The sequence below is a fragment of the Penicillium chermesinum genome (genome assembly GCF_028974085.1).
Source record: "Penicillium chermesinum strain IBT 19713 chromosome Unknown utg000002l:1.0-5270490.0:1.0-5274688.0, whole genome shotgun sequence".
Lineage (NCBI taxonomy): Eukaryota > Fungi > Ascomycota > Eurotiomycetes > Eurotiales > Aspergillaceae > Penicillium > Penicillium chermesinum.
Window position 1 is genome coordinate 3,723,430 of NW_026695312.1, and position 27,824 is coordinate 3,751,253.

The 27,824-nt window shown below is 51.1% G+C and overlaps 10 protein-coding genes across 10 annotated transcripts; 6 read left to right on the forward strand and 4 right to left on the reverse strand.

The window, feature by feature from the left end:
* Positions 1–299: 299 nt before the first annotated feature.
* Positions 300–2,731, reverse strand: N7468_002251 (GH92 family glycosyl hydrolase; the record flags this gene model as incomplete). Its single annotated transcript, XM_058471548.1, has 2 exons — positions 300–903; positions 957–2,731. The coding sequence occupies 2 exons, from the start codon at positions 2,729–2,731 to the stop codon at positions 300–302; spliced, it is 2,379 nt and encodes a 792-aa protein (XP_058334689.1).
* Positions 2,732–3,258: 527 nt separating this feature from the next.
* On the reverse strand, positions 3,259–5,236 carry sit2 (putative siderochrome-iron transporter; the record flags this gene model as incomplete). The annotated part of the gene is made up of 3 exons (XM_058471549.1): positions 3,259–4,199; positions 4,253–4,866; positions 4,926–5,236. The coding sequence occupies 3 exons, from the start codon at positions 5,234–5,236 to the stop codon at positions 3,259–3,261; spliced, it is 1,866 nt and encodes a 621-aa protein (XP_058334690.1).
* A 1,110-nt stretch (positions 5,237–6,346) lies between these two features.
* Positions 6,347–6,901, reverse strand: N7468_002253 (uncharacterized protein; the record flags this gene model as incomplete). Its single annotated transcript, XM_058471550.1, has 1 exon — positions 6,347–6,901. The coding sequence occupies one exon, from the start codon at positions 6,899–6,901 to the stop codon at positions 6,347–6,349; it is 555 nt and encodes a 184-aa protein (XP_058334691.1).
* Positions 6,902–7,428: 527 nt separating this feature from the next.
* Positions 7,429–8,536, forward strand: N7468_002254 (alpha/beta-hydrolase; the record flags this gene model as incomplete). Its single annotated transcript, XM_058471551.1, has 4 exons — positions 7,429–7,522; positions 7,562–7,949; positions 8,092–8,341; positions 8,510–8,536. The coding sequence occupies 4 exons, from the start codon at positions 7,429–7,431 to the stop codon at positions 8,534–8,536; spliced, it is 759 nt and encodes a 252-aa protein (XP_058334692.1).
* A 1,441-nt stretch (positions 8,537–9,977) lies between these two features.
* N7468_002255 (LYAR-type C2HC zinc finger protein) lies at positions 9,978–11,863 on the forward strand (the record flags this gene model as incomplete). Its single annotated transcript, XM_058471552.1, has 3 exons — positions 9,978–9,998; positions 10,088–10,210; positions 10,421–11,863. 3 exons carry the CDS (start codon positions 9,978–9,980, stop codon positions 11,861–11,863), a joined length of 1,587 nt encoding a protein of 528 aa, XP_058334693.1.
* An 874-nt stretch (positions 11,864–12,737) lies between these two features.
* Positions 12,738–16,194, forward strand: N7468_002256 (putative NF-X1 finger transcription factor; the record flags this gene model as incomplete). Its single annotated transcript, XM_058471553.1, has 2 exons — positions 12,738–15,984; positions 16,049–16,194. The coding sequence occupies 2 exons, from the start codon at positions 12,738–12,740 to the stop codon at positions 16,192–16,194; spliced, it is 3,393 nt and encodes a 1,130-aa protein (XP_058334694.1).
* A 3,256-nt stretch (positions 16,195–19,450) lies between these two features.
* N7468_002257 (alpha/beta hydrolase) lies at positions 19,451–20,567 on the reverse strand (the record flags this gene model as incomplete). The annotated part of the gene is made up of 4 exons (XM_058471554.1): positions 19,451–19,610; positions 19,662–19,787; positions 19,838–20,389; positions 20,440–20,567. Coding segments are annotated over 4 exons (966 nt in total), but the record flags the coding sequence as incomplete, so codon positions are not given.
* Positions 20,568–20,913: 346 nt separating this feature from the next.
* pre3 (proteasome core particle subunit beta 1) lies at positions 20,914–21,861 on the forward strand (the record flags this gene model as incomplete). The annotated part of the gene is made up of 4 exons (XM_058471555.1): positions 20,914–20,953; positions 21,002–21,047; positions 21,142–21,541; positions 21,583–21,861. The coding sequence occupies 4 exons, from the start codon at positions 20,914–20,916 to the stop codon at positions 21,859–21,861; spliced, it is 765 nt and encodes a 254-aa protein (XP_058334696.1).
* Positions 21,862–23,236: 1,375 nt separating this feature from the next.
* N7468_002259 (putative cyclin-dependent protein kinase complex component) lies at positions 23,237–24,734 on the forward strand (the record flags this gene model as incomplete). Its single annotated transcript, XM_058471556.1, has 3 exons — positions 23,237–24,217; positions 24,298–24,429; positions 24,486–24,734. 3 exons carry the CDS (start codon positions 23,237–23,239, stop codon positions 24,732–24,734), a joined length of 1,362 nt encoding a protein of 453 aa, XP_058334697.1.
* A 1,825-nt stretch (positions 24,735–26,559) lies between these two features.
* Positions 26,560–27,601, forward strand: N7468_002260 (uncharacterized protein; the record flags this gene model as incomplete). Its single annotated transcript, XM_058471557.1, has 2 exons — positions 26,560–26,843; positions 26,911–27,601. 2 exons carry the CDS (start codon positions 26,560–26,562, stop codon positions 27,599–27,601), a joined length of 975 nt encoding a protein of 324 aa, XP_058334698.1.
* Between the last annotated feature and the right edge of the window lie 223 nt (positions 27,602–27,824).

Below are 27,824 nucleotides of genomic sequence, written 5' to 3' on the forward strand. Positions count from 1 at the left end.
ATCCTGAGTGTGAATCAAAGGCTACTCTCCCAATTACAGCCAAATTATCTTGGTTTCCAAGGTATTCGTTGCTGTAAAATTGAGCAGTCGCAAGACAAGAAGAAGAATAGACAATGGTTACTATCTAGATCCCGGCTGGATCTGGACCACTTCTTACTAGCAAATCCCATTTATTCTAATCTATACCAGAAACATAGTCGCAGTCGGCCTAAGCACTGTGACGGGCGGAAGCACGCCAGAAAGAATGTACAGTGTATTCATTCGCCTGGATGCAATGGCCATCCAAGCGCATTGCGGAATCATGCATGCAGTGCCTCGACGGAGGCTAGTGAATCGCTCATGCTAGGGGGTAAATCTTCTTTCTTGGTACCCCAATCACTCTCCTTGTCCCCTAATGTCAATTCAAGCGTCCAACCTTGGGTGAAAAACTCATGGCCGATCCAGTTCTTATTGTAGGGCTTGCCATTTAACTTTGCGCTCTGGATATAGATATTCTTGTACGAGGAGTCAAAATTGACATTCCGAATCGTTGCCGTCTGGTTGGTCTCGGGATGGGTGTACTCGACGGACTGAAAGAAAGGAGGGGCGATGAGATAGACGTTTTGTCCTGCGTTGGGGAACAGACCCATCATACTCCAGGCGAGAAAAGAGCCCATGGCACCGGAGTCATCATTTCCAGGGAGTCCGTCGTTGGTGGAGTTGAATTTCGAAGGGATATAGCTGTGAGCTCGGCGAGCAGACAGCGCAGGCCGACCGGCATAATGATACTCATAAACGGTCAGGAAAACAGGCTCGTTGCTGATGTCGGCAAGACCGGATTCGTGGAAATAGTCCAAGCGGGACACGAATGAGTCGGCGCCACCAAGAAACTTGATCAAGGCTGCCATATCATGTGGAACGTAGCTATAGGGCTGTTAGCATACTGACACCGGAGATGGTAAACATCAGACACGTACAAGAGATACTCCCAGACACTGGATTCAAAGGTCTCTGATGGATTAGAGGTCAATGAGCAGAAATCTGTCAGAGGGCTGCAAGCAATAGGGTCCTGGTAGCCCCATGTGCCATTAAGATACTTGGGCTGGAAGAAACCAGTGAATCCCGTATCGGTGCCATTCGTCAGGATTGACTTTTGATCACGCTTAAAAAGATTCTTCCAGTTGTTGGCTCGAGAAAGATAGGTCGTATAGTCTTTCTTGCCCAGGCCTTTGCCCACGACTGCCACGGAATGATCATTATAGGCATATTCTACCGTCCGCGAAATACTGCGAGAGTTGGTGCCGAATCCTAGATAATCGAAGTCGAGGTACGGGATGTAGTGCAACCTCTTCCAGCTCTGAAGACCCCCGCGGCCTTCGTAGGACCACTCTAGGGGCTCGTTCTCTGCGTCGTTCACCAGTGCCTTGTAGGCCAGCTCCCAGTCAATACCAGTCAAGTTCTTCACATATGCATCCGCAAGGACAACATCCGCATTAGAGCCACCCTGAGTCCAGCCCTTGCATAGGCTCATGCGACAGTCTGGCAACCACCCTTCGTGCTTATACGTATCAATCAGACTGCGAACCATCTTTGACTGTGCGCGGGGATCCAGAATGGTGAGGAACGGATGCTGAGCGCGGAAGGCATCCCAAATACAGTAGAATGAGTCGAAATACGGCTCATCGCTGGACCATAGGGGGTTCTCCCCCGTGAGATCCTGCGGTGAGAGCATGGTGTGGTAGATACCAGTCCAAAAACTGCGGAGAATATCGTCGCTTACTCCGCCTGGTGTGACTTTGATTGGGCTAAGTTTGTCGCGCCAGGCGGTCTCAGCTGTACTTCGCAATGCGTCAAAGTCATTTAACGGATCTGAAATCTCCTCTGCATTTGAGCACGCCTGGTCGGAGCTGATATAACTAACGCCCACCCGTGCTGTGACGGCCCCGTTTTCTGGCCGATTAAAGGTGACAAATCCTCCGGCTTGAAGATAGAAGTTGTTAAACCCTCTAGTAACGAATATCTCTTTTGGCTCAGACCCGGCGCGATCATTGACCCAGATCCCACTATCACGAACCGTCGCGCCCGAGAAATCAGCGCAGAAATAGGCCTTATAACTCCCTGCGCCAAAGCTCGGTAGAAAAGTACCGTTGCCCTTGACACGGCTTGACTCTCTATTGATGCTGATAGATGCATTCTGTCGGGTATCGTAAATATCCGTCAGATCAAGCAAGATAGTCGGATCCAGCGCCGTGCCATTCTCAGTCTTCTCTTCAGGAAACGTGAACCGATACAGAGCAGCTCGCCGCGCAGATGTCATTTCCGCGCGGATGCCATTTTCGAGCGTCAGTGCAAAGTACCCCGGCCGGGCCTCGACCGAGTCATTCTTATAATGCACAGCACGCGCAGCCTTCGGAAACTTGCAATTGTTGATATCGTTGTCAGCGCAGTACTGCGGAAACAGCGGAAACTGTCCCATTGACGGATTTCCACCGGTACCGCTATCATGCATGTGTGAAAAGCCAGTTACATTGCTCCCATCAGTAGAGAAGCCGCCTGTATTCTCGCCATCGACGTCAGCGACAGGTTTGGCAAGGCCATAAGGCAGACTTGCGCCCGCGAAAACATTGCCGCCATTTGTCGACCCGATCAGCGGATTGACGTATTTGAGGTCATCTCTCGTAGCTGTTGCCGGGGAAAGAGCTCCTAACAGCACGAGGGTGATCCCCAGGACGCGGGTATGCAAGGGGAGCATGACACTGGTACGGAGCCGGAAGCTGGTTAAGGCAAGTGCCTGGCGCGTCTGGCTTTGCTGACCCGGCTGTGTGGTGGGCAAAGGTGGGAGAATAAGCAAGCTGGTTAGGAATGGGATGTTACCTTATCGGAGCGCAGCGTCGCATTGTTAATTTGATCGACAAGCGGATCATCCTTACAGCGTTAGCGTAATCTGCAAGGGCCACCGAGTTTGCGGGGTTAAGTGAAGGGAAATGAGGAAACGTGAGCTTTGATGGAGAGCCCGGTGTATTTCATTCCGAAAGAGTGATTCGATGCATTCAAGGATCATAAATAAATCGAGCTATGGAAGTCCATTTTTGTGCCACCTCGGCATCACCCGCCTGTCCTTAAGAAACATCGTTAGGATAGGGCTGAAGAAAGCCCTGCGATAGAAAATGCATCAATAGAAATCATATGCTTCGAGAAAACCGCCATGGAATCGTAAAGTGAGTAAGATCATGAAGCTATTTGGCAAGAACTGCATAGCGGAGCAAGACCGGAAGCTTATCAGTTAGAGATCATCGTGCCCTTGTTTTGCTTCTTGCCGACGTCGTAATTCTTCCACACCGCGACGGCCGGAACGAGCAATACAAGGACACACGTCGATGCAATGCAATTCATGCGTTGGGCATACCCCCAAGCGTATACACAAGCATCGCGAAGGGGAGACCCAACAGGATATGTTTCCTGCACTCCGATGCCCGCGGTGTAGATTTGGGTGGCATTGGCTTTGAGGTCTGGCGGTAAGTGACTCGCCAGCGCCTCTACAAACACATTGTTGTAGATTGAAGCGGAGACTGCGTAGCCGATGGAGCCACCAATGCTCGAGAACAAGCCGATCAATGCCAGCATCAGCGGGGTTCCTTCACGACCGCCACAGGCCATGACGGCCATATCCTCTCCAATTACCAGCGTTCCACCACCAAAAGCAATGAAGATCTGGCTCATGATGACGTATCCTATGCCATGATCTTGTCCACGAAAGTAGATCATCAATCCAGAGCCAAGAAGCATCAGTGGCACTCCGAAGAAGAGACATATGTACTTGAACCGGCGCGTAAAATAGATAACAATTCCCAGTATCGGAGACCAAAATGTTGACCCGACATTGTAGATTTGCATCATGTAGCCAGCCATTGTCGAGTTCAAGTGGTAGGTAATTAGGACGAAGTTGTAGAAGTATTGATCCCACAGGTAAAAACTGAAGTACATGACAGCAGAGCAGGTGCAAGCACCTAAGATCGTAGGCTGTTTCATCAGATCATATTTGATGAAGTGGGTTCGGGTCCCCCACTTTTCCCAGGCAGCGAATACGAAAAGCATGACGACACCCACGGTTATTTGAGCAATGAAGGTAGCACTGTGATACTGGGAGCGTCCGTATTGTGCTAAGCCGAATGGCAAAAGTATAAGTACCCAAGCTGCCATGAGAAGAAACGCGCCGATGACTGTTCAAGTTAGCTTTTGAGAATCCGGAATGCTGGACGTAGCAGGCACTCACCATCAAACTCGTGGAAATAATGAACGATAGATTGCATCTTCGTCCTTCCACTTAATTGACGCTCCCAGACTCCTATCTTCACAGCCTTCCACTCATAAAACTTGAACACCAGAGCCAGTGGGCATATGACTGCAGGTTGGATGATACAAAACATTCCATAGCCCCAACGCCATCCACAGAGTAAGCGGATTGACGTAGCTGCCAAAGGGCCAGTGAACGCGGTGCATATGAATGGCGTTGATGCAAATGCGAACGCAAATGCCCTCGAGCGCAACCCGGAGGTGTCAGCCACAAAGATATCTAGGACCAGGTAGATACAACTGTATCCGATCCAGTAGAGCACATATCCAGCAGCAAATGCACTCGGGCCATTACACGCGGCCAGGATAATCATTCCTAGAATGTATATTGTCGTAGATACCAGCAAAGCCTCCGCTCGACCCCAAAGGTGCAATGTCTTGGCAAGAGGCAGCTTGAGAACGCCGTTGATGACCGAGGAAAGGATGTAGGCGGTCGAGACTTGAGGCGCCAGCTTGAAATCGGAGTAGACAAAGTTTATCAGATTGCTGCTGATCGATGAATGAAATGCAAGCATAAAGAAGCATATCCAGATCCTTCAAGTTCATTTTGGTCAAACAACGGATGCTGTAAGCAGATAGACTTGTATACTTACCAGGCGTATATGCCGAACACAGCCGGCTTACTCCAAACAAGAGCGGCAGCTTCAGCCCTCTGTTGGCCAAGACCGACCTCCGTTGTGACGTGGTCAGGATTCTCCGTATTGTGCTTTTCATCTTCCTCAATGCCGACGGGCTCTCGCGAATGGGCGGGGGCGGTCGTGTCTGTGTTCGCGTTGGGATCGGTGGGGGTGGTAGTCGATGGAGCAGACTTGTCAGGAGCACCCAAATACTCCTCTATGCCTGTCAAAGGACCGGTGGCTCGGCCATCGTCATTCCGATCGCGAATGGGATCGAAGACGCCCATGGTGACGGATCTAGAGATCTGCACCAAAGGCCCTAGGCTAGCGAGGAGCGTCTTCAGAGGTTCATGAGGACTGAAGATGTTCGAGGAGAGATGGAGGAATCCTGATTATGGGGTAAATGTTTGATAGATGACCGGAAGCAAGGATTACCTAAATCCAGCTCTCCACCTTGAAGCGTGTAATGGAGTACAGTGCGACAGAAAGGTGGACTAGAATCAGATAAGCTGTGGGGCGGATCAGATAATCATAATTACAGCCAATCAAGTCTCATTAGCAGCCCCACTACAGAGACCCCGGATCCCAATAACTTGATATAATTGGCTGATGTGCTGTGGTCTTACCATTATAGGACTAGCGCATTTCTATTGTCGGCGTCGCAATTACGACTCTGTCCTACCGTTTGCAGAGGCGCGCCGAGTACTCCACGGTTTATGATGCATGGATTACGAATAAGTTCCGAAACAAGAAATTTTATCCCCCAAAACGTGTCAGCTTAAATTCTACGAGCACTATGAAGCATATTGAACTAGGCTGCTCAAGACCATAACTCGTTACAACCAGAGCGCGGGTACTGAGAGAACTTTGAGTATAAAACGCCATGATATGTGGCCTGACTCAGGCTAGCCTCTTTAAAGAAGTTGTGACGCAATATCTTCATGTACCGCAATCATTCACAAAAAACTTTACTACCATTGATAAGCTGAACAACAATTTTACATTCATAATAAATATTGCCAGCTCTACAATTTTCTGGTGTAGTATCAGACGATCTGCCATTAGTCAAGCCGTGGCAATACTAACACATAAAGCTCAACAGCATGTCGATTCGCTGGGGGCTTGGCATGCACCGTTAGAGTTTCACCACGTGGGCTGTAGAGGCAGGTAAGCCCGTCATACGTCTTCTCTTCGACTCTGAGACCTGCATCAAGTGTCCATGCAACGTGGGGACGATCTTCTCAAATACATAGGAAGCACCGTCTTCCAATTCCATCATACAAATTTGGATGTCGGCATTCGGGCCTGGGTGGTCGAAAAAGTGCCCAAGCTGCTTCATTCTAACGCCATCGGAAACTGGGAAATACTGGAAGGCGGACGGATGTAGCAGAATCGGTTCATCGTAGCCCTCGGGGGGGAATTCTGAACTCTCTGCCTGTCTGCGCCAGATACTGTTGCTCATAAATCGCCTGGGCGGCATCACACATCGTCTCCTGGCCAGTGACTGCGTCCTTCTCATAGTAGATGCCGCCTTCAAGACGACCCTTAGAATTAAGATTCTTGAGGGCCGTTTCACGGTGTCGTGCCCATTCTGGACCAGTCTGGTGCTCTCCATGGAATCCGAATTGAAGCAAGAGGCCCACCCCTTGGTCCTTGCGCTGGGGGCCGTAAAAAGCACCACGGGGGAAATATGCAAGGTCACCCTCGGGGATATAGCGACCAGGCGCATAGTTAACTATTCCAGACTCGGTGAAACGAACCTGTTGAAACGCATGATGATGCCTTGGTGACTCGAAAGCTGCGTCTCCGCTTTGATATTGGCTTCGGATGAAACGAAAGTTCAGCCCATCGGGTTCGCTTGCGGAGAGCAACGCCTGGCGCATTGTGCCGCCCTTGCGAATAATATGGCTGGCCTGTGTTGTTGGGATTTCGGAGATTGCAATGATCTGCATATTGGATAACTTCAGACTTGATTGTTCACAGCGAGCTTGCTTGATGCGGTCTGCGTTCTTCTCTGGAATCAGGAGATTTTCACGTTCGTCGAGCCTTTAAATAGTTACTCTATCGGTCTTAATAACATTGCAGTCTTCAGCATCATTTCATGTTTGAGATATCCCGGTCCCGGCCTTTTGGAAAGCACTTTCTTGAGATCACCGTTGGTCGGCATGGTTTGCTAAGCCGTTAACGGCCCGGTGAAAGGGAAAGTGACCCGCAGCCCCTCCAGTCTATAGAACTGGAGATTCTCCCATAGGCTGGCAGCAGATAACGATTGGCAGTCAGAGATCATGTCGTCGCTCGGTCTCAATCGCGCACTTTGGGTCGGAAGAGCTACAAAGGGGACCTCCCGGTACCGGCAGGATCTGCCTATCTTTTCTACCCCACGACGCAGGATCTCCTTCCACTGAACCGTAGCTCTTTTTTTGGAAAGTCCTACAGCTAATACAAACATTTAGTATTCCTATCTCTTTTTTATCTCGTTATGTCCTGTGAGGCTTGTCGTACTATCCCTCCTGTGGTGCCCACAGGGTACACAGCAAATGGACGTTATCTGGACATTGCTGGAATCAAGACATGTGAGGATTTCTGATACTCCGGAAATATTGATAATTCAGGGTTTGTTGACGACCCAGCAGACGTGACAGGCCCTGAAACTGCATCAGTTGGCATTCTAGGCGTCTATGATGCTTTTGGTCTCGCATCTCAGACCCTGCAAGGAGCCGACCGTCTGGCCAGCCAGCTCGATGCTCTAGTTTTAGTCCCCGACTTTTTCCGTGGTGATGCTGCTCAGCCTGCATGGTTCTCTTTAGACCCGGAAGAAAGGTCAAGAGTGTTGACTAAGTTCATGGGTGGAACGGCAGCACTGCCTCAAAATTCTGAGGTTCTCATTGCTATCATGGCTGCAAGCAAAGCCCGATTCACGGCAGTACAGACTTGGGGCGCTTATGGCTTGTGCTGGGGTGGCAAGGTAGGACGGGATGTCCGAACCCATGTGAACATTCTGTACTAAAGGAAACCAGCTTACTGTCCTTAATTCGGGGCCCGATACACCATTCGCGGCAACTGGACAGGCACATCCTGGGTAGGCACTGTCTCCTTATTCTCGTATACATTATCTCTAAACTGACAACGCTACTGCCAACAGGCGATTAGAGAAAGTAGACGCTGAGCGACTAACCATTCCGCATATTGTCTTGGCATCCAAAGATGAACCAGCAGATGTTGTGAAAGAATACTCACAAATTATCTCTGGAAACGGAATTGGTGGGCATGTTGAAACTTACAGCTCCATGTGGCACGGTTGGATGGGGGCGCGCGCTCAGCTTGAAGATGAGCATGGTTGTGCTGAATACATTCGAGGGTGCGTCCTGTCTGAATTTCCCCCCATTCAGCTTGTGACATTGCTAATACCGGTTTATGTTTTAGATACAACACGCTCGCAAGCTTTTTCAAAAAGCATCTGAAATAACCGACGTGTGCTCAGATAGTTCCCAGTTGAAGGTTTTCAGAGCGGGGGTAACTGACACCCTTGGAAGGACCACCATCATTTGTACCCCTCCTAGAATAGTCCTGGCCAGCCCCGCAGTTGACCATTACTAGAAGTAGGTCTACTAAAACATGTTATCCGAGTTTTTGAGACTAAGTCAAGACATCTGGGAGTTGTGCAGAAACAGGAATCGCCTGGCATCTGACATATCCTTATCGCTTTAGTATACTACCAAATCCAAAGACGTGGACCCGAGAATGATACAGTAGGTAGCGATTAGCATAGATCATGATGTATCGAACACAGCCACAGCCCTCTTGCAGTGATCCCGAGTGCCGATCCCCGGGTTATCCTCCGTCGTGCATGACCCGAATGGCGCGCATTGGATCGTTCTCTCATCCGGTGATCCAGCCCTCGGCGCATGACCTGCATGTCTGGCGCTAGGCCTAGATTTAGTCGCATTCCGGAGAGACAAAGCTCTGCCTTTGGAATAGTATATCTGCTCTCCCTCTTGTGTATTCCAGGTCACTTATACAGACTAGTGAGGGAGCGATCCATGGTTGCCGCGATATCGCACCCTCGTGATCCCCGCAGGATTGCCCTAGTCGCTAGTTGCAGATGGCCTCGGCTTTCTCAAGGTTATGACGACAGTACTAGTACCATTATGTCTGCCAGTGCCACCGGAAGAAGCAAATCCAAAGATACTGCCAGATCTTTCGCTTTTAGATAAATCACTGCTAGGTTACGGTGCTTTGAAAGGACTCGCAGGACGCCGTGGGTACTTGTACTGGCAAGCAGGGCGTATATAGTCCCAACGCGATAGATTAACATCGTTGCCTAGGTATCAAAGCCAAAAATAGAGAGCTGTGGAACGAGGGGCCATGACCAACGGGCAGATCTATGGCAAGGCCCGATGCACGATGCAGGCTTCAGGTGATAGCAAATGACAGCCCATGGTCTCCTGACTCCTCGACCATCCACCAACCAACCACGCGATCGCGATCGGCAGCACGGGAATCGCCCACCTTGGAGGGCCTTAGTGTATTGAGCGGCGCGTTCAGGCGCGAATATGAAACGGGCCAGAAAAGGGGGTGGTCCTTTTATTTTACCTTGACCCCAGAAACTGTTTTGAACCTGAGAAGTTTGGTCTCAAACCCCCCTCCCCCTTTGATACATCGTTCTTGCGATAACCTGTTGGCTCTTATCGCCATCGCATCCAATATTTCACCCGATTTAGTCTAGCGCATTACTTCATTGAGACTAGCGTCCATCTACGCGCCCTCAATTTTCGACGCGCGAAAAAAAATACCTGAAGGCGACTTTGGCCTCTGCTGAAATTCTGAAACTCTGAAACTCGGCAGTCCGGCGCATGTGTATGTGCTTTCGCTGCAAGGGATAACCTTCTCTGTCTCGGGAGTTTCTCCGTGTCATCCATCCCCAGAACTTTCAACCTTCGCATTCCCCCTTCGCTGCATCATTCTCTTCCGGTTTATACCCTGCGCTTGCGCTTTGATACATCCCAGGTGGGGTGAATCGTTCGAACCATGGTGTCGTTTTCCTGCGAGGTACGCACGAAGGACTGTCCTCTTACAATGCTGAAACTCACCTGGACTGGGGGTTCACAAGACTGTTGCTAACGGTTGCACGACGACAGGGCTGTGGCGATGTCCTCACCAAGAAGAAACTTGATCCCCACCGCGGTCAGTGTCGCGGCGCATCCTTTACTTGCATTGACTGCATGGTTCATTTCAATGGCACCGAGTACAGGTCGCATACGGTATGTCAACCACTGGCTTATGCTGCTCCTTCCCAATGTTATGCCAACTGCACCCCGCGCAAAAATAGAGGGGACGCGATTAGATGCGCTCAATTGATCTTGTTGGAGCACTCATTCCGCTGTTGTCATGGCCGTTGCTAACAATTGGTTGCCCCCTTGCATAGTCGTGTATGAGCGAGGCGCAGAAGTATCAAGGCGCACTGTACAAAGAAAAACCGAACAAAAAAGAAGAACCAAAACAACACACCAAATAAGAACGGCAATCCAAATGCGCGCAGCCAGCAGCCCAAGGTTGAGGATGCTCCCGATGTCGACCTGGTGGAGCCCAAGTTGACCGACACCTTAGCCCCTCCACCGGCACCAACCCCTCCCCCTGTCTCTCAAGCAAAGCCAACCTCAGAGGCTATGACCAAGCCGGTCAACGTCTTTGACTATTTGGTGACTGATGAGACGCCCAATGCCTCCAAGGTTTCTCTTGCTGCTCCCAAGGAGCAAATGGCCATGGTTGACCATGCGCCATCCGTGTTTGAACCCAGCAAAGCTTTAGCCCATCTGGACACCAAATCCGACGACGAAGGTAATTACGACATAGCATATGAAGAAAACGGTTTCTCATACGGCGCGGAACCCATTCCACCCTCTCTCTATCCCAATCAGCTTCCTAATATCTCTACAGAGTTCGTGACTCCAGCGCCAAAGAAAAAGAAGGACCGCCGCAAGGAAGACAAGCGTGCGTCGGTCTCCGCTAGTGAGAAGAAACGCAAGCGTGGACAAGAAGATCATCTCAGCACCCCTGCGAATCACGACATTGACACCCCTATGGTCGACGCCCCCTCCAGCGTAATCAACAATGCCGGCACCCCCCTCCTCAACCATTCCGGCCTGACTGGCGGCTTGAACCGCATGATGCGATCCCCCTCGCAGGATTTCGACGGCTCTCCTGAAGTGGGCCGTCAAATCCTCCAGGATGCATCTTCGCCTATCAAGCGCAGCCGCCGTAACGGCAAAGAAACCAACGGTAAGGAATCGAACGGCAACGGCGACCCCGGTCTCGGCATCTCGATCAAGAATCGTGCCGAGCGTCTTGTTTCTTCCATGTTCGGAGGTACAGGATCCGTCGTCTCCGGAAGTAGCGGCGGCGGGACGGAAAACTCTCGCGCGCTCGTACGTCCTCGGCGCGGCAGCGACTCGAGTGCAGACATGCAGCTCGAAGTGCGCAAAAAGAAGTCTGGTCGCGCACGCAATGCGTCTGACCAGTATGCTGAGGTCCGCAAGTCCAAGCGTAAGAGCAGCAACCCCAATGACGGTGATCGGCCTTCCCGTCGCCAGAAGCAGTCTGATGAGCGCCGCCGCTCTGACTCGCGATCCCCCCGTCGCGATAGCCGGCAAGTCACTGTCTACAAGCGCTCTCAGCCACCTGCGCGCAGGGAAGAAGATCCTTTGATGCGTGAGATGGCAGAGCATTTCCTCTCACTCGTGTCTCGCGATTCTGAGCGCGGCTGCTCAATTCATAAAGCATTGAAGCGCTTCCACCGTGACTTCGATAATGGCTATGAAGCTGATCGCGAACGTCAAGGCGATGATGAGAAGGATCTCTGGCGCTCTTTGCGACTACGCCGGAATGATCGCGGTGAGATTGTTGTTTTCGTGTAAAAGATACTTAATTGAGCGGACTATTTACTGGGATTTGGGCCCCTTTCAAAAACGACAGGTTTGTCTTCCACAGGATTCGATGTTTCAAGTGGTCGATTTGGATGAGTTTGGATTTTGCATAGCGACCAGCTTTGGCTTTACGTTTTTGTCTGATGAGAGAGATGTATGTTTATTGTTACTGGCTCGGATCGAAGCTAAATTGACGTTATTTTATGTTCTGAAAGAACCCTTGAAACTTGATGCATTTTGGCTGCTATCTGCTGGATTGGGGTCCTTGGGTGGAATGGCAGACATATTATAAAGCCATAGCAAGGGTACATAGGTAACTACTAGATAAACGGTCCTCGAGGATGGTTCATCAGCCGTAGTACATATATGGGACCAGGGTATTTTCGAATCACCCATGCTAATCAGTGATCCAGTCTCACCACCGAGGGGTTTTCTGCAGACGTATCATCCACACTCATTCAAGTTTATTCCCCCAAAGCTCCCACATAAAAACTTGTCGAACTGCCCCACCGTGAGTCACCTACCACTGACATTGACTCACGGCGCCACCGAGATACCGCCTATGTTTCCGCTCGATTTTGCCGCCTCGAGGGTTTTTATCGCAGGCTTCCAGCAGCTTCGTTTCTTCAAAAACACGTTTTGCCCTTTGAGGCTTCTATCGGCTTCGGTTTTTGCTTTCCTTTGTCTCTGTTATTTGTTTTCAGCCGCAGAAGCAACCTTTCGCCCCGGGTGATTATCGAGACCTCCATAACGACAGTTCAAACACTATCTACTTTCATTCCACGTTTCCTGGCAAAGTCGATAACTTCCATTTTGTATGAGCGCGTTAGCAGTCGCCACTTCCTCTTTGCACACATCGCAAACCATGTCAGACGCAGCTCCCCCTGTCTCCGCCCCAAAAGCTCCGCGCTCGAGAAATAAACGCCGCGGGAGGGGCCCCGCCAATCCAGAACACTCACCGAACAGGCAACCGCAGCCATCGGAGAACCAATTCTCGCAGTCTGCCCCTCAATTAGAGCAATCGCGAACAGAGCAACCTGGAGGCTCAAACATACAAAATGATCAATCACGCTCCCGCCGAAGCAATCGACGAAGAGGCCGCGGCAGTGGCCATCAACAAACAACCGAGGGGGATAGACCGAAGCACACTGAGCGGTCATCTCAGCATCAATCTCGTGGTATGAGGGCTCGGGGATTTGGCGCTCGGCTGACGAAGCCAGGCGAAGAGGCCGAAGCTCAGCAGGATAGCACCTCTGCGAACGACAATCTTCGAGCTGATGCACCAGATTTCGTTCCAGGGATGCCGGCTTCAAATAACCAGTCAACTCCATCCATACCTGGGCCGTCAATGAAAGGGAAAGGGAAGCCTAGATCAAAGCCGTCACCCAAGGAGCCCAAAGTCACAACCAAATCAGTCGCAGACGATATTGCAACCCGTATCCACGAAGACATTGCCCATAACCTATACGAATGCCCAATCTGTACGAGTGAACTGGGTCGGCGATCGAAGGTCTGGTCTTGCGAACTGTGTTGGACTGTGTTTCATCTGAGTTGCGTCAAGAAATGGTCGACTAACGAGGGAGCTGCTGCGCAACGAAATAGACAACTTGAGAACGGTGACGAGCCTGTTGCGGCTCGTGCATGGAGGTGTCCGGGCTGTAACCTGGCTCATGAAACACTCCCCACAACATATTCTTGCTGGTGTGAAAAGGAGATCGACCCTCGGCCTCTACCAGGTCTTTTTCCGCACTCCTGCGGCCAGACATGCTCTCGTCCCCGCAAGGGCTGCCCCCATCCGTGTGATTCGACGTGCCATGCTGGTCCTTGTAAACCATGTACTGCCATCGGACCTACCCAGGACTGCTTCTGTGGTCGGAATTCCTCAACTAAAAGGTGTCAGGATACCGACTACGAGCATGGTTGGAGCTGTGGCGAGACTTGCGGTGACCTTTTACCATGCGGAGAACACACATGTCCGTTGCCATGCCATGAAGGGCTATGTGGAGCATGCGAGGTAAGGATTGAGGCTCGTTGCTATTGTGGAAAAGTACAGACAGAAATGTTGTGCAATTCCAAGGAAGACGAAATGGACAGTCATATTATTTATGACGACGGGTCTGAAGAGGAATGGACGGGATGCTTCGGGTGCACAGATATCTGTAACCGCTCATTTGACTGCGGATTACATTCTTGTGAGAAGAATTGTCACCCTCCGGATTCACGCCCAGCACACTGTCCGAAGTCGCCAGATACCGTACTCCGTTGTCCCTGCGGGAAAACACCATTGGAAAAGATTGATGGCTATACACCTCGTACCTCGTGCGAAGACCCCATCCCGAATTGCTCGGAGCCATGTGGTAAGATGCTCAGCTGTGGCCATTCGTGCGATCAAATCTGCCATACTGGTCCATGTGGCTCATGTCACCGCCGTATGCCAATTCAGTGCCAATGTGGCCGCACCACATCTATGAGCATTTGTCACCAAGGAAATATCCAGCAACCCCAATGTTTCCGCATGTGTAAAACGACTCTTCACTGCGGCCGCCATACCTGCACAGAACGGTGCTGCCCGGGAGAGCAAAAGGCTATCGAACGCCAAGCCATTCGACGCAAGCTCAAATCACATCTTCGCCCCAGTGATGAAGATATTGAAGCAGAGCATATCTGCACGCGGATTTGTGGTCGGACGCTGAAATGTGGACGACACACATGCCCGGAGCTTTGCCATAAAGGCGCTTGTAACACCTGCCGTGAAGCGATTTTCGAGGAGATCTCGTGCAATTGCGGCAGAACCATCTTATATCCACCACAGCCATGCGGTACCAAACCTCCAGACTGTTCGTTCCCTTGTGAGCGACAGAAGCCGTGTGGTCACCCTCAGACTGCCCACACTTGCCATACCGACGAAGAATCGTGCCCCAAATGCCCTTTTTTGACCGAAAAGAAGTGTTTGTGTGGCGACCAGATCGTGAAAAATGTTCCATGCTGGCTTTCAGAGCCTCGGTGTGGTCGACCTTGCGGGAAGCAGCTCAAATGCGGCTCTCATTTCTGCAGGAAAGATTGCCACCGCGATGGTGAATGCGAAGATGAGAAGAAGCCTTGTCAACAGGCTTGTGGGAAGACAAAGCCTCTATGTGGACACCCATGCACTGAGCCTTGCCATGCTCCATATCCCTGTCCAGAAAAGACACCCTGTTCATCCACAATTGCGGTAACATGCGGTTGTGGGCGATTACGACAAGAGCGACGCTGTAATGCCTCCAAGGCTATCATATCCAAGGGTGTGATGATCCAATCAGAACGCCTACCTGTCACGACTCCGCTGACCTGTGACGAGGAGTGCTCTCGTTTGGAGCGAAACCGCTCCCTCGCTTCAGCTCTCGGGGTTGATATTAATCAAAGCACCACGGTGCCAGCGTTTACGGCAATCAACCTTCCCTATTCTGCTGAAACCCTTGACCAGTACATCAAACTCGCCTCAACGGTATCTCTATCCACCCTTCAAACCTACGAATCAACTCTCCACTCTCTGGCCACTGATACCACGACCCGTTCCGTCCGCTTCGCTCCAGCCAAGTCCACCCTCCGCGCGTTCTCTCATTCTCTCGCCACCGATTGGGGCTTTGTGACAGAAAGCCACGATCCGGAACCTCATCGCCACGTCTTCGTCTTGAAGCCCCTTGCCTGGACTCCGCCAGTCTTCGGAGTCGGCAGCGGGACCTCAATCGGTATCGGTGGTATGAGCGTCCGTGAATGTGTCAAACTCCGCGAGCGCGAGCGTACCAAGGAACGCGAGGCCCAACGTGCCGCAGCACTGGAAGTCAAGGCTGCCCGCGAAGCTGCAAAGACGCAGTCCGGCGCAGCAGGCGATGGCTGGGCGCAGGTTGCGTCACGTGGGAAGAAAGGTAGTGCAGAGAGCAGCGCAGCGAGCACCCGGAGTTCGACCCCAATGCAGAGCTTGTTTGGTAGTAGAACAATGTTCTCGGCATTAGGCGAGGTCGGGACCGGGAAGAAAGAGCGCCTTGTTCTCCGCCCTGGCATTGGAGCTGCAAAGCCTGCTAAGCAGCCCGAGGTCGTTGATAGCTGGGAGGAGGCAGAAGAGAGAAGAACAGGTGGAACGGGAGCGGGCCCATGAAATGGACGGTCCGCCTGAATCTGGACCTCTACGTGAGCCAGAAGCATCAGGAGAAGAAAGCTTCGGTAGTGTGGTTGAGTCAGAGGAGAAGAACGACCAGTTGGAGCCGTCGAACACTTCTGGTCTTCCGGGACAAGGCGAAACCGTTGAACCCGCTGCTACGAACAGCGTTAATGAGGCATATTGAATGAGGACCGATCCTCAGAATAACTCATGATTATAAGAATTGAAACGTGTATCTAGAAAAGATTTTGCATTTGATACCCCGGCAGCTCTTGAGGACCCCGGTGGCTGGTCGATTTTTCTTGGACGCGGGGCATCCCTCTTCACAATCTTGTACAAGCATAGTAGACTTTCTTATGCCATTTTAGCTCCATATTCCATATGCAGTGATTGTTTACTGCGTTCTGACGTGCTTGAATATAAGTTGCTTGGGCTTAGTCTTCAGACATAGTTATGAGAAGATTATCGATGCCATTGATACCATAGCATGGTCACAGTACTAGTGGACTTCCTACTTCATACCAGCAGTCCTCTACCTGGCCTTCTGTTGCTAAATGCTAGTCGACTAGAGTAGACCCACATAGCTACTGGGGAAATCATCTTCTGGTGGCTGGGCTGGCGGTAGAGCACCCCAGTAAGTGTTGTGTACTATCTGTAGACTCCAATTTTCATGAACGTATATGAAAATGAAAGGTGAAAAGGTGAAAAAAAAGAAAGAAAGAAAGAAAGGGGGAAAGGACTGACGCCTTGAATCGAACCAGAAGCCTCCAGAAAACTGATATATAGCAGCTGTTCTTCAAATAGGGCTGTCGAAGTGAGGCGAATAACTTCATCAACCTTTTTGATATATTCCGATTTCTCAACAACCACAAAGACTAGAGTGCTCAAAGTACAGTCAAGTTGAAAAGAAAGTCTCCATGAATACTCTTCTTTAAATATTCAAAAAAAAAACATTGTCCCGCGTGCCTAGGACACGCGCCCATCCCACCCCCCATTTCCTCCCCGACGCTTACCTCTTGGCTGGGTTCACCAGAAGTAACGAGCACATGTCGACCAAAACGGCAAGTGCTAGATTGCGCATAGGGGCGTCCCCCCAACTGCGGCACCCGGGGAGGGGTTGAGGTGGAAGGCCATTACTTGCTCTATAGCCCTGTCTCTTCCCCTTCCCAGCCTTCAGCTCCCACCAGACAACTTTACCAAGTGGCTTATTTCTTCGCTTTTCAACACCCTCACTTTGACATTAATTCCTGACTAGCCTGGCTGAGAAAATGTCGCCAGACCCTCTACTACTATACCAACATTTGACTCCAGCAATAAGCTCCTGGTCTCTTCGCCAGCCCATACACTAGGATCTTTGGTCATTACTTAGCCGGTCTCGAACAATAGATATGCCTCCCTTGGGCCCAGATGAGCTTACGAAGCTTATGGATCTGTTGCTGGAAGTCTTGGGCAACGACGGTACGCGATACCGTGTAGATATGGAAGTGTAGATTGTTTATTGTACATGAAGAAAAAAGCATGCGTTTTTGGATGGTGCGCCGAATGTTTCTGGAGCAGATTTCGGTGGCTTTAGCTGCTTTCTGGCCTGAGTGGGGCGGCCAGAACTACTTGAGATATTTGTGAGACGGTTCCTCGCCGGCATAGGAAGACAAGAGGCACAGAAAGAGAAGAGGCTAGGAAATAATTTAGAGGCCGACAGCTCAGCTCTTGAACCAGAGGGACTGGGAAATTGGACAAGATTATCCGAGCGCCCGTGAAACTCGTTTGCCTCCTTAAAACGGAGTCACCCTCCATGTCCAAGTAGACAGCAAACACCATCACGAATATATTTCCCCATCTACACATACTCTATCCATCTTCATCTTAGAATGCTCATCAACTTCTACCATGCCCCCTCACTGGTAGCCCATCATCAATAAATATAGTATATTCACATCCACGTCTTCCTCATCTGCAGATAGAAGTGGCCAGGAGTGCTTCCATGGCAGACTTACTTTTGCATTTCTTGACTTACGAGTAGCCACTAGTAAGTGCGACGAAGGTTTATGGGGAGAGTCATGAAATACTGGTACAAGTCTAACCATCCACTGCTTCTACTTGCAACATCAGGTCTTCAAGGATTAAGATTCTACTTGCCAGTGCTAGTGAACTTCCAAGTCTTCCATTCCTGGAGAACCGCCATCTCTGCCGGATTCCTATAAACACGGACGTTGCCCGATGGCTGTTGGTAAATAGTGATTTCATCATCGAAGGCCAGACCTTCACGGTTACAACAATTATCCCGGTATACCAGTACTTGGGGGCCGGTAACACCGAAGAACAGGGAGGGCCAAATTTATGACAGACTCTTCTCCAGCCAACGCCCCCGCTACTCCTCCGGAAGAACCTTGACAAACATCAGACAGCCGTGTTCCGAAGCTCTATATGGGCCATGCAGCATTCCAGGCTTGCGATACGCATAGGCACCCATGCCCCAGGCCTGCTGTAGAGAGAGGTCTTCTAGTCCGCCTCTCAAAAAGCATACTTCTTCGATGAACGTGTGTGTGATGGGCTCGTCGGCAGGCTGGGTGTTAGGCTCCCACCACTACAGAACAGACTTGTGCTCTGGACCTCCATTGAGGAGCTCCCATATTCCTGACCCGACATGATACCATGGGTGCACCGACGCTTCGGTAGAAGTACTTGGCTCAGGAAGAGGCGGGAGAGTGGTGGATTCTTTCTGGGAAAATGACATAGCCAACAAATTGAGTGGTTTGTGGGAGAATCAGTTGATTAGGGAGGATGACGGCAAGTGAATAGAGGCCAGGGTTGAATTCAAGTGATCGACGAAGCTCCAGGGCTCCAAGCCCCCGGGGCCTTGTTATGTATACTAACAAATTCAACCAATTGGAGCACTGGAGTTAAAGCATCCTAGGTGAGAAACTCATCATCGCCGCCATAAGTAGTAGTCAATAGGAGGTCTTATAATTAAACTACAAGTCTGCTTGTACCAGTCGGTCGCCATTTCAGTGTTGGCTATGATTTCTTATATGTAAATCATTATGTAGACCTTCTCGATGTACATCAGAAAGAAAGTCGCAGAAATCCCGACAAAGCATATCACGCAAAACACAGTACTCAACTCCGAAATCAACTATCGCTTGAATCAAGAAAAAAAAATTCACTGGAAGGGTACAAGAACAGGTCTGTCGTGGAGAGATAAGGCTGAAGGGGTTTCAGGTCCATAACAGAGGCTATGCGGAATGAGGAGAGAGATGCTGATGCTCCAACAGGGAACTCTCGCGAAAGGTAACGTCGAGGACTACACCAAGGCTGCTCTGTACAGCCATCTTCAATCGTAAGAGGGTAGGGGGAAGGGGGTATCATGGTTTCGTGAAGATACAATAGCGCCAGGCGTGGCACAGTGTCTGACTTGTAGAAGCAGGCCTTCGTACCTACTCGCTCTTGGCATCGGTGTTCACCTTTTCGCTAATAAACGAGTGAATGTGGTCAAAGTAGCCAGGCTCGGCCACTGAGTCGTTATGGGCACCGTTGGGCAGAGTGCGCCAGACCTTAGTTTCTGCTTTGCAGAGGTCGAACAGTTGGGCCATGTGGGATGGTCTGGAGCTTATGAGTATGCGATAGCCATTTCCAACAGGATCATATACTCACGGGACAATCTCATCCTTGAGTCCACTCAGGAACAGGATCGGGATCTTAGTGATCTTAGGCAACATGTCTTCACTGCCCCAGTTCTGGTGACAGAACCGCGCAATATATCGCGCAGGTGGGATAATTCTATGATTCTGTGAGTACACGGCGTATGGGTGATACGGAAGGTCACTCACGAGGGAATAAGTTTTCGAATGCTCAAGAACGTATTTTCCAATATTAATCCCGCAATATCTCCTTCTTCTTGATTGGTCGCAGTGAGGTAGATAGCAACCGCGCCTCCTAGGCTTTGTCCATAAATGACAAACTTGTTATCGCGTGTCTCCGGGCGCTGGCGCAAGTACTCGAGTCCGGTCTGCGCATCAATTCTCAGGCCAGCTTCGTCGGGGGTGCCCGTGGACCGTCCATAACCTCGGTATTCCACCATCAGAACGTTGCATTGCAATGTTTGTTGAATTATCTTGCCGATGGGAACTCTGTGACCGATGTTACCGGCGTTTCCATGGAACATCATCACGGTGAGATTTCGGGCCGCGCGGCCTTTAGGCTGCCGCAGGAACAGGGCATGGAGAGATTCGCCATCGGGGGTGGGAATTTGGAGGTCTTCAAAGTCAGTGACGCCAAAATCGCGCGGGCTAGGCACATTGGTGCGCGCATCGACGGGGATATTGCGTGGGTAGATCATTTCACTGGTCTTGTTAGGCACGAAATAACACTTCGAAACGCCTCTAGGGTTAATCAGATCAAGGAGAAGCAAGCATACTTCTGTTTAAAATACAAGAGGCCACTAGCAACAACAGCCAGTCCCGATGATGCTAGGACGGGGAGTCTAAGAAATTGCACTGCACTGTTGGCTAGGCTGGCGATGCTCCATGTTGGAGAAGGCGGCGGAGGAGATTCGGACATCCTCAAATGGTCAAGAGGGATGGAAACCGGGAAAGTTGTAAGAGACTGAAGAGAGCGAATTGGACCAGCTAGGCTATCTTCACAAATTCAATCAAAGCTGGTTAAAAGAGAGGATGATAGTTCGCTAAAGAGGGGATGCTCAGGAGTTCGGTTCTTGCGGGGGCTGGCGATAAACATGGGTCTCCTATCAGCAGCGGAGGTTGGCGCTCACCGCCCTGAGGACGCGTTGGAGCTTCTGCCTTTCGACCACAGCTTATAGCATCATCATCCCTCCGATCTTCTTCCTTCCCCAACCTCTTGCGAATTCCCCGTCATCCGCCTTACATACCTCCTTAAAAACGGCAAAATGGTCTCGAGTAACGGTGTGACTGGGGTGCTCGGCGAAGGTGGGTGGAAGCTATTCACGGGCTGAGTGAGGAGCTAACTTTCATCAGATGGCATCCACGTCGACATGAATCACCTGAAGAGTGGAGAGGTCAAGTGAGTATTTGCTCTTTGCAGTACCAAGCCGATATCTTTGCTCAGAAACAGAAGCTAATCACCTATTCTCATAGTCTCGGAACCTCAATGTGAGTAACTCAGAGCTCTCGCCAGTCGCCGCTCATTTCGAAATTCCTCTGACGAAGAATAGCATGGCAATCAACTTCAAGGACGGTGTCATTCTGGGTGCTGATAGTCGAACAACAACCGGAGCATACATTGCCAACCGAGTCACAGACAAATTGACCCAGGTCCACGATACCATCTGGTGCTGTCGATCGGGTTCTGCGGCCGATACCCAGGCTGTTGCTGATATTGTCTCCTACCATCTCAATATGTACGGTGTCGTCAACAATGAAGCTCCCAGCACGCAAGTGGCAGCATCTCTTTTCCAGGAATTGTGTTATGAGAACAAGGATGCCCTAAGGTTCGACAACCCCAATTGGCAAGACCCAATGAAAGTTCTGAAACTGATGCATCTTCAAACAGTGCCGGTATTATCATCGCTGGATACGACCCTCGACATGGTGGCCAGGTATACTCGATTCCGCTGGGCGGGTCCCTCCACAAGCAGCCCTTTGCGATTGGTGGCTCCGGATCAACCTACATCTACGGCTATACTGACGCGCACTGGCGCGAGCAGATGACAGAGCAAGAAGGTATCGATTTCGTGCGCAGCGCATTGCAAGAGGCAATCAAGTGGGATGGTAGCTCCGGCGGTGTGATCCGACTGGTGGTTCTGACCAAGAAGGGTGCTGTGCGGCACTTGTACCTACCAGACACTAACTACACTGGGCCCGGTGTGACGAATTAATCTCTTTCCTTGTGTACTCATAGCATGAATCGGGTGCCTTCTGGCCAATGCAAATGGTTTCATGAATCGCCCCCTCGAGCAAGTGACCGAGATTAGCGCATCTCCCATATCGGTGCTAGCGTGTATCGTTCGAGGTTGGGCCATAGGGGTGGGGATTATGTAGAGGCCCAACGGTGAGCAAGGGCCATATGGTCAGCAAAAGGATTTCTCCTGGTATTGTGTACCGTAGTAGAGGAGATTCCAGGTACCCAGATGGTGCCCCATGACGTTATCGACGTTATCAAGAGTAATATCAAGTCTGCGTCCTTTTTCGCTCCTATCAATCTTGCCGAAGAGACCCAGCCGCATGGATATCATCCTTCAACGGGGCTTGGAGGCTGGAGTGCAGGCAAGATGCATGGGGCAGATGGACGATCAGCTTCCAGCAGATATGTACACCAACACAACAGGAAATTCAATCTCACCGAGCCCAAACGCAACCCACGGCTCTAGCCGTGAATCATCAGGAATCATTGGGGTCAAGAGCACCACGGGTGCGCAGATCGGGCTGTCATTCGCCCGATATAGACTCATTTCGGGAACCCACACCGTCTTTCTCCCCTTTATACACGATAGGTCACTTCTGGAGGCCCTCCTGATTCGAAGATTAGAGACGATTGGAAGCTCCAGGGCAATGGGGGAAATATGTGGGTAATCTGTGAAGTCCAGGCTAGTGCCCCCCCTAGACTCCCCTAATCCCTTCTAGATTGCCGGTTTCTTACTTCGCTCGCTTTCTCTTTTCCTTGTCTTTGAGTAGCCTGTTTGTTGTGTCTTAAGTTTCCTTATCTCGCTTTCTCTCCTGTAGCTTTCACCAACCGGGCGGCGTTTCATAGTTGAAACCAGAATCTCCTGAACCCTTGACCCCGGCTCTCACCCATATTTCTCCAAGCCCGGTTCCCATCTCCACTGACCTCACCACCGTGGAACCCAATTCCTGTTCCTTCACTCTTCTGCCCTCCGGTCTTCATTCGCAACAACCTGGCCTCCACCCTTCTGCGAATCCCCTGAAAACGGTAGCTTGCAATGCCTTCGATCGGACTGTAATCGCCCGAGTTCCTCTCCCTTTCCCAGAGCACCCATTCTTGGGGGCGACGTCCATTCGACGCGCCTGTTCTACTGGACACTCGGGACTCCCGGACCTTCTATCGAACCAGGTAACATATACCCCCCTCTTTCTCTCTCCTCCTTCTGCCATAGCGCTTGGGCACCCCTCCTTCCCAGGCCGTCCCATCCCTTGCCCAGCTCGCCTGCAAAAAGGTCGGAGCCCAACGCTGGATTGAGCTTGTGGCTGACTTGCTTCGGAGCATACCAGAGTTAAGCATTAGCTTGTCTTGCTATGGGATCTGTTCTTCTCCGCCACGCGCAGCCGGACCAGATCGACAGCAAGATGCTTGGCCTTGAATCGGAGTATTCGCGCCAGTTGGACAGCCGCTCTAGATCGACTTCCTCCAACACCCCCACCTCGACCTCCGCCCCGCCACCCGTAGGGTCAACTCGGCAGCCCACGCATAACGATGCCTCCGCCTACATTAACTCACATCCTTCCACTCACGGCCTTCGGTGCTCCGACCCCATCCAGCCTGCGTCCATGCCCTCCTCCAACTACACCAACTACACCTATCCGGCCGACCGTCCCTCCTACTCCAACTCTCAGACTCCGCAATACTCATCTGGCCACCATGCCGATGCTATGATGGCCGTCCCTGCATACGCCCAGCCTTCCCCGGAATCACCGCGTTTGCAGCCGACCTTACCATCCATGACCCCGTTGGGTGGATCAGCATCAGAATCTCCGACTCCCATCCGGGTGCAGAGCTTATCACATATTCAGAGTCTCGCAAGTGAAGAGTTCTTAGCTCAGTCTCACCGACCACATGCCCCGCATGGCACCCAGCATCGGCAGTTCGAAATTAGTTCAATGCCAGTCACGGATATTATCGAGATGGTCGCGGGCCTGCTCACGAAGATCACCACGACCAATGATCGGCATCACGAGCATGTCCAACGGCACATTCCCCCCCCAGAGGGCACTTCCAACTTGAGTCTTCAAGCCACCAGTGTCCTGGCGTTCCATGGCAAGAATGTCCCCAGCATCACCATCCTCAGCTACCTCACCCGCATCCACAAATATTGCCCCACTACCTATGAGGTGTTTTTAAGCTTGTTGGTCTATTTCGACCGGATGACCGACCTCGTCAACCGGGGAAAGCTAGACCACCTGCAGCGCCAGCACGCCTCATCATCTCACCATCACTCGCGCGCTTCATCTGGAACACCTGTCGAAACACCGGCACGACAATCGAATACTTCTTCCATTGTGACCCCGCCCTCCTCGGGAGACTTGGCTGCGCAGGAAGCTACAGGGCACAAGTCCATTTCCCCGCCATATATCCGCAGGGCGACGAGGAAGATCTCTCCCAATTCTTTGTCGTCGATAGCTTCAATATCCACCGCCTTGTAATAGCCGGTGTGACTTGTGCGAGCAAATTCTTTTCTGATGTGTTCTATACGAACTCTCGATATGCGAAGGTAAAGCCCTGGTGGCGATCGGTACGATGGAATTCAACCTGCTAACAGGTGCATAGGTCGGAGGCCTTCCGCTGGTCGAACTCAACCATTTAGAACTCCAATTCCTCTTGCTGAACGACTTCCGTCTCGCAATTCCTGTCGAGGAGCTGGAGGCATACGGGACAATGCTGGTAGAGTTTTACGCGCGCGAGGTCGTAGCGCAACAGCAAACCTCCATCCCCCGGGCCATCAGTGACCCAGATGCCATGTATATGAGGTCTCGCGACAAACGGCAAGAACCCAGCCAGACCCCCACACCCCCATAAACCAGTCACCTTCAACTCTCTAAATGACTACGAGGCTGCTCCCTCGTTCCACCATCTGCCTTATATATCAACATTACCTCGGCGCGCTGTGCGTTAGCTGACTGACCTGCTCGTGCTATATTGCAAATGCAAGGTGTTTCCTCTTTTCCTGCCCCCGCCGCGTCTGATCGCACATACCCCTCGCCGCCTCCACATCTCTCCGAATTGCTGCGTGCATTTACACGCCACGGCTTGTATAGATTTTCGATCTTCAGTTGGTTGGGCTGATTTGGGTTTCCAATGATACTCCATTGTGCGCATTCTATATATTACATTTTGTGGGTCCTCCATTTGTCTTATTTATCGATCTATGTGGTTCTTTGTCCGTCTCTGTCACAATGATCTGCTTGCCTGTTCTCTTCTTCCTCATGGTTGGGCGTTCCCGGCGCGGGGTTGCATTGCGAGTTGGGGTCTGAGCTTCCAAATGTATCCTGATTCATATAATGACTATTCATCCTATAGGGAGTATTCCCGGTTCTGTTTCCGACCATCCCTCGGATCTCGAGCATATTAAACAGCGTGAGATTCGATACTAGTATTCGCGAGCCGCAAGCTCCTTATCACGATTGGGGAAATGGAACCTATACTAATAGCGGACCTAAGGGAGTTTTTGCTTCCTTCTTACTGGTTAATAAGCTCATTTTATCATGATACCATTCTGCTGTCTTTGCGGTATGAGCCTGGATTTGAAGATCCTCTAGCACCTGAAAAGGTTCTCTAGGAATGGATCGCCAACCATTAGGGCCCACGCTCATAATATTCAACAGTTTCGCCTTCACGTATACAGATCAATTAAATAACCTTCGCCAACCCACGCGCCTGACTCTCCAACGGAGGCGCCATGGTGCGGTAGACCCTCCGGTATGTCCATCCAGCATCGTAAGAGTCCGTCGGACAACCAGTCCCCATTCTTCATGAGGATACCCGACCCCAAGTTCGATAGCACCACCCAATGTCAAGACCGAGTGCGTCCATGATTTCCAGCAGATGAGGATGGTCAATCGGTGCTGAGGGCTGCATGTGATTCGGAGTCCGAGTGGTTCACGCTAGGTGACATGGGGGTTGAAAGTGGGACAGCCGATTGCATTCAAGTCCACGAAACGCTCGGTCCAAAAGCTCACATAGTTATATTCGCATTAGTAGTAATCAGCATGGAACAAGTGACTCTCGCCTTGCAGTCTAGAGTAGCCCCCAGCTCTTAGTTCCACGTATATCAACTACTTTTTACCTTTTCTGAGGCTTGGAATAGAGTTCTCGTAGAATTTTCAACATGCCAAGGGCGCATGTTCCCTTTCCCGATTGTCCATCTATCTACCGTGGTGGCATACCAGAGGCCATTGTTCCTAATTGGGAGTACAACCTGTAGACTAGCAGCGCAGCTACCCAGCTACCCTCGCTTCTATATCTGAAGACATAGATTTCGAGCTCTTCTGTTCAAGCAATAATAGCCGACGCATACCGCCGGAATGATCTGAACTGTGCTGAGTGGTCAAAAACACCCGAGGTGGTGCTGGCACATTCTGGTGTATATGATGTACGGCTTCCGAGCATGCCTGGTGTCCCCCTTTCGGCACTCTGTTTTTATTCCTCCTGATCTGGATAAACATAGGTGCATTGCTTTGCATGACCGAGGGACTATTTAACAGAGGCATTTTGATACTCCTGAACTTTTTTACTTTCGGTGATCACTTTCTGAAATACTGTTTGCTCCCCTGGCTTCACTATCGAAGGCTCGGCTATCGTTTTCATTATATTTTTAAATCCAGCCCTCACCGTCTCCAACGTAATGCCTTCTCGTGTGGAGGTTCTTGCTATCTCAGCTCTCCTCTGTCAGGCCCTCCCCGGGGCTATTGCTGCTCCGGGCAGGATCTGGGGATGGGATGAAGATACGGGAGCTCCAGCTGGATATGGTAGTCTCGGAGGCGTCGATGGAGACGAGGGCCATCCTAGATTCTCTGATCTCGCCAGCCTTGAGCATAGTCTTGAACAAGGCATGGCCAATGGAGGTAATAGTGATGCAGGGTTCAGCAGGCACGGTGGCCCTCCCGTGACTGTGACCATTTCAGACTGGTAAGGAGTAGCTCTCGCTAAGACTTGACTCTCGAGTTCTAATGATCGTGTCTGACGATACGAACAGTACAACAGCCCCTACCGCCACCGCTACGGTGACGATCACAATGCAGGGCAGTAGCTACGGCATTGGGACTGTCACCCGAACAGTTACCAACACCGTCACTAGCAAAGGACCCTTGGCCACTAACACCGTTACTAACACACTGACCCGAACAATCAGCCAGTGTGCAGCCACTCCAAGACCAACAGCCAAAATCCGCACGATCACCGCCGATGCATCCACCGTGACCCAGATGGTCTCGGCCTCAGTCCCCACAATCACCAGCACCGTCACCGACACGCAATACACAACGACCGAATCCTACACCGAAACCGTTACGGAGACCCTGATCAACACCGAGACCAAAACTGTGTCCGTCACCAGCACCGTCAACGCCCCCGAGTCATCCAATGCCCCCTTGACTGGCACCATCACCAATAACATCAACTACGGTAGCTGTTCCGATGCGACTATCAACTATGCCACGGGCCTGCAAGGACACACCGACTACACCTACACGACAAGCAACCAAGCCGACTTCCCCTTCGGTGCCGCGCTGACGATCGACTCTGTGGAGGACTTCATTTGCACTCGCCTCCGTAGCCCGTGCAATGCTCCACAGGAGACGATCGACCGCTGCTACGACGCGGAAAGGGCTGTTGCTGGTCACTCCGGGCAAGAAGCCGCTCGAGTATGGAACGAGCTGATGGGATAAGTGGGCTTTATAGCTAAGGACGGCTGGGAAGCTAATGTTGTATTTACCTTTCTATTTGGAGGCTCGGTTGATGTAAAAAGGCCGCGAACAAAGCAAGCATACTCATGTATGAGACAGGTGTGTTTGTGCGGCAGGACAGGCATATATGGACAGAATGGATCATCTCGGGTGCATTATTGCGCAGAATGCGAAAAGTATCGAAAATTCCAAGCAGCGGTCCCTA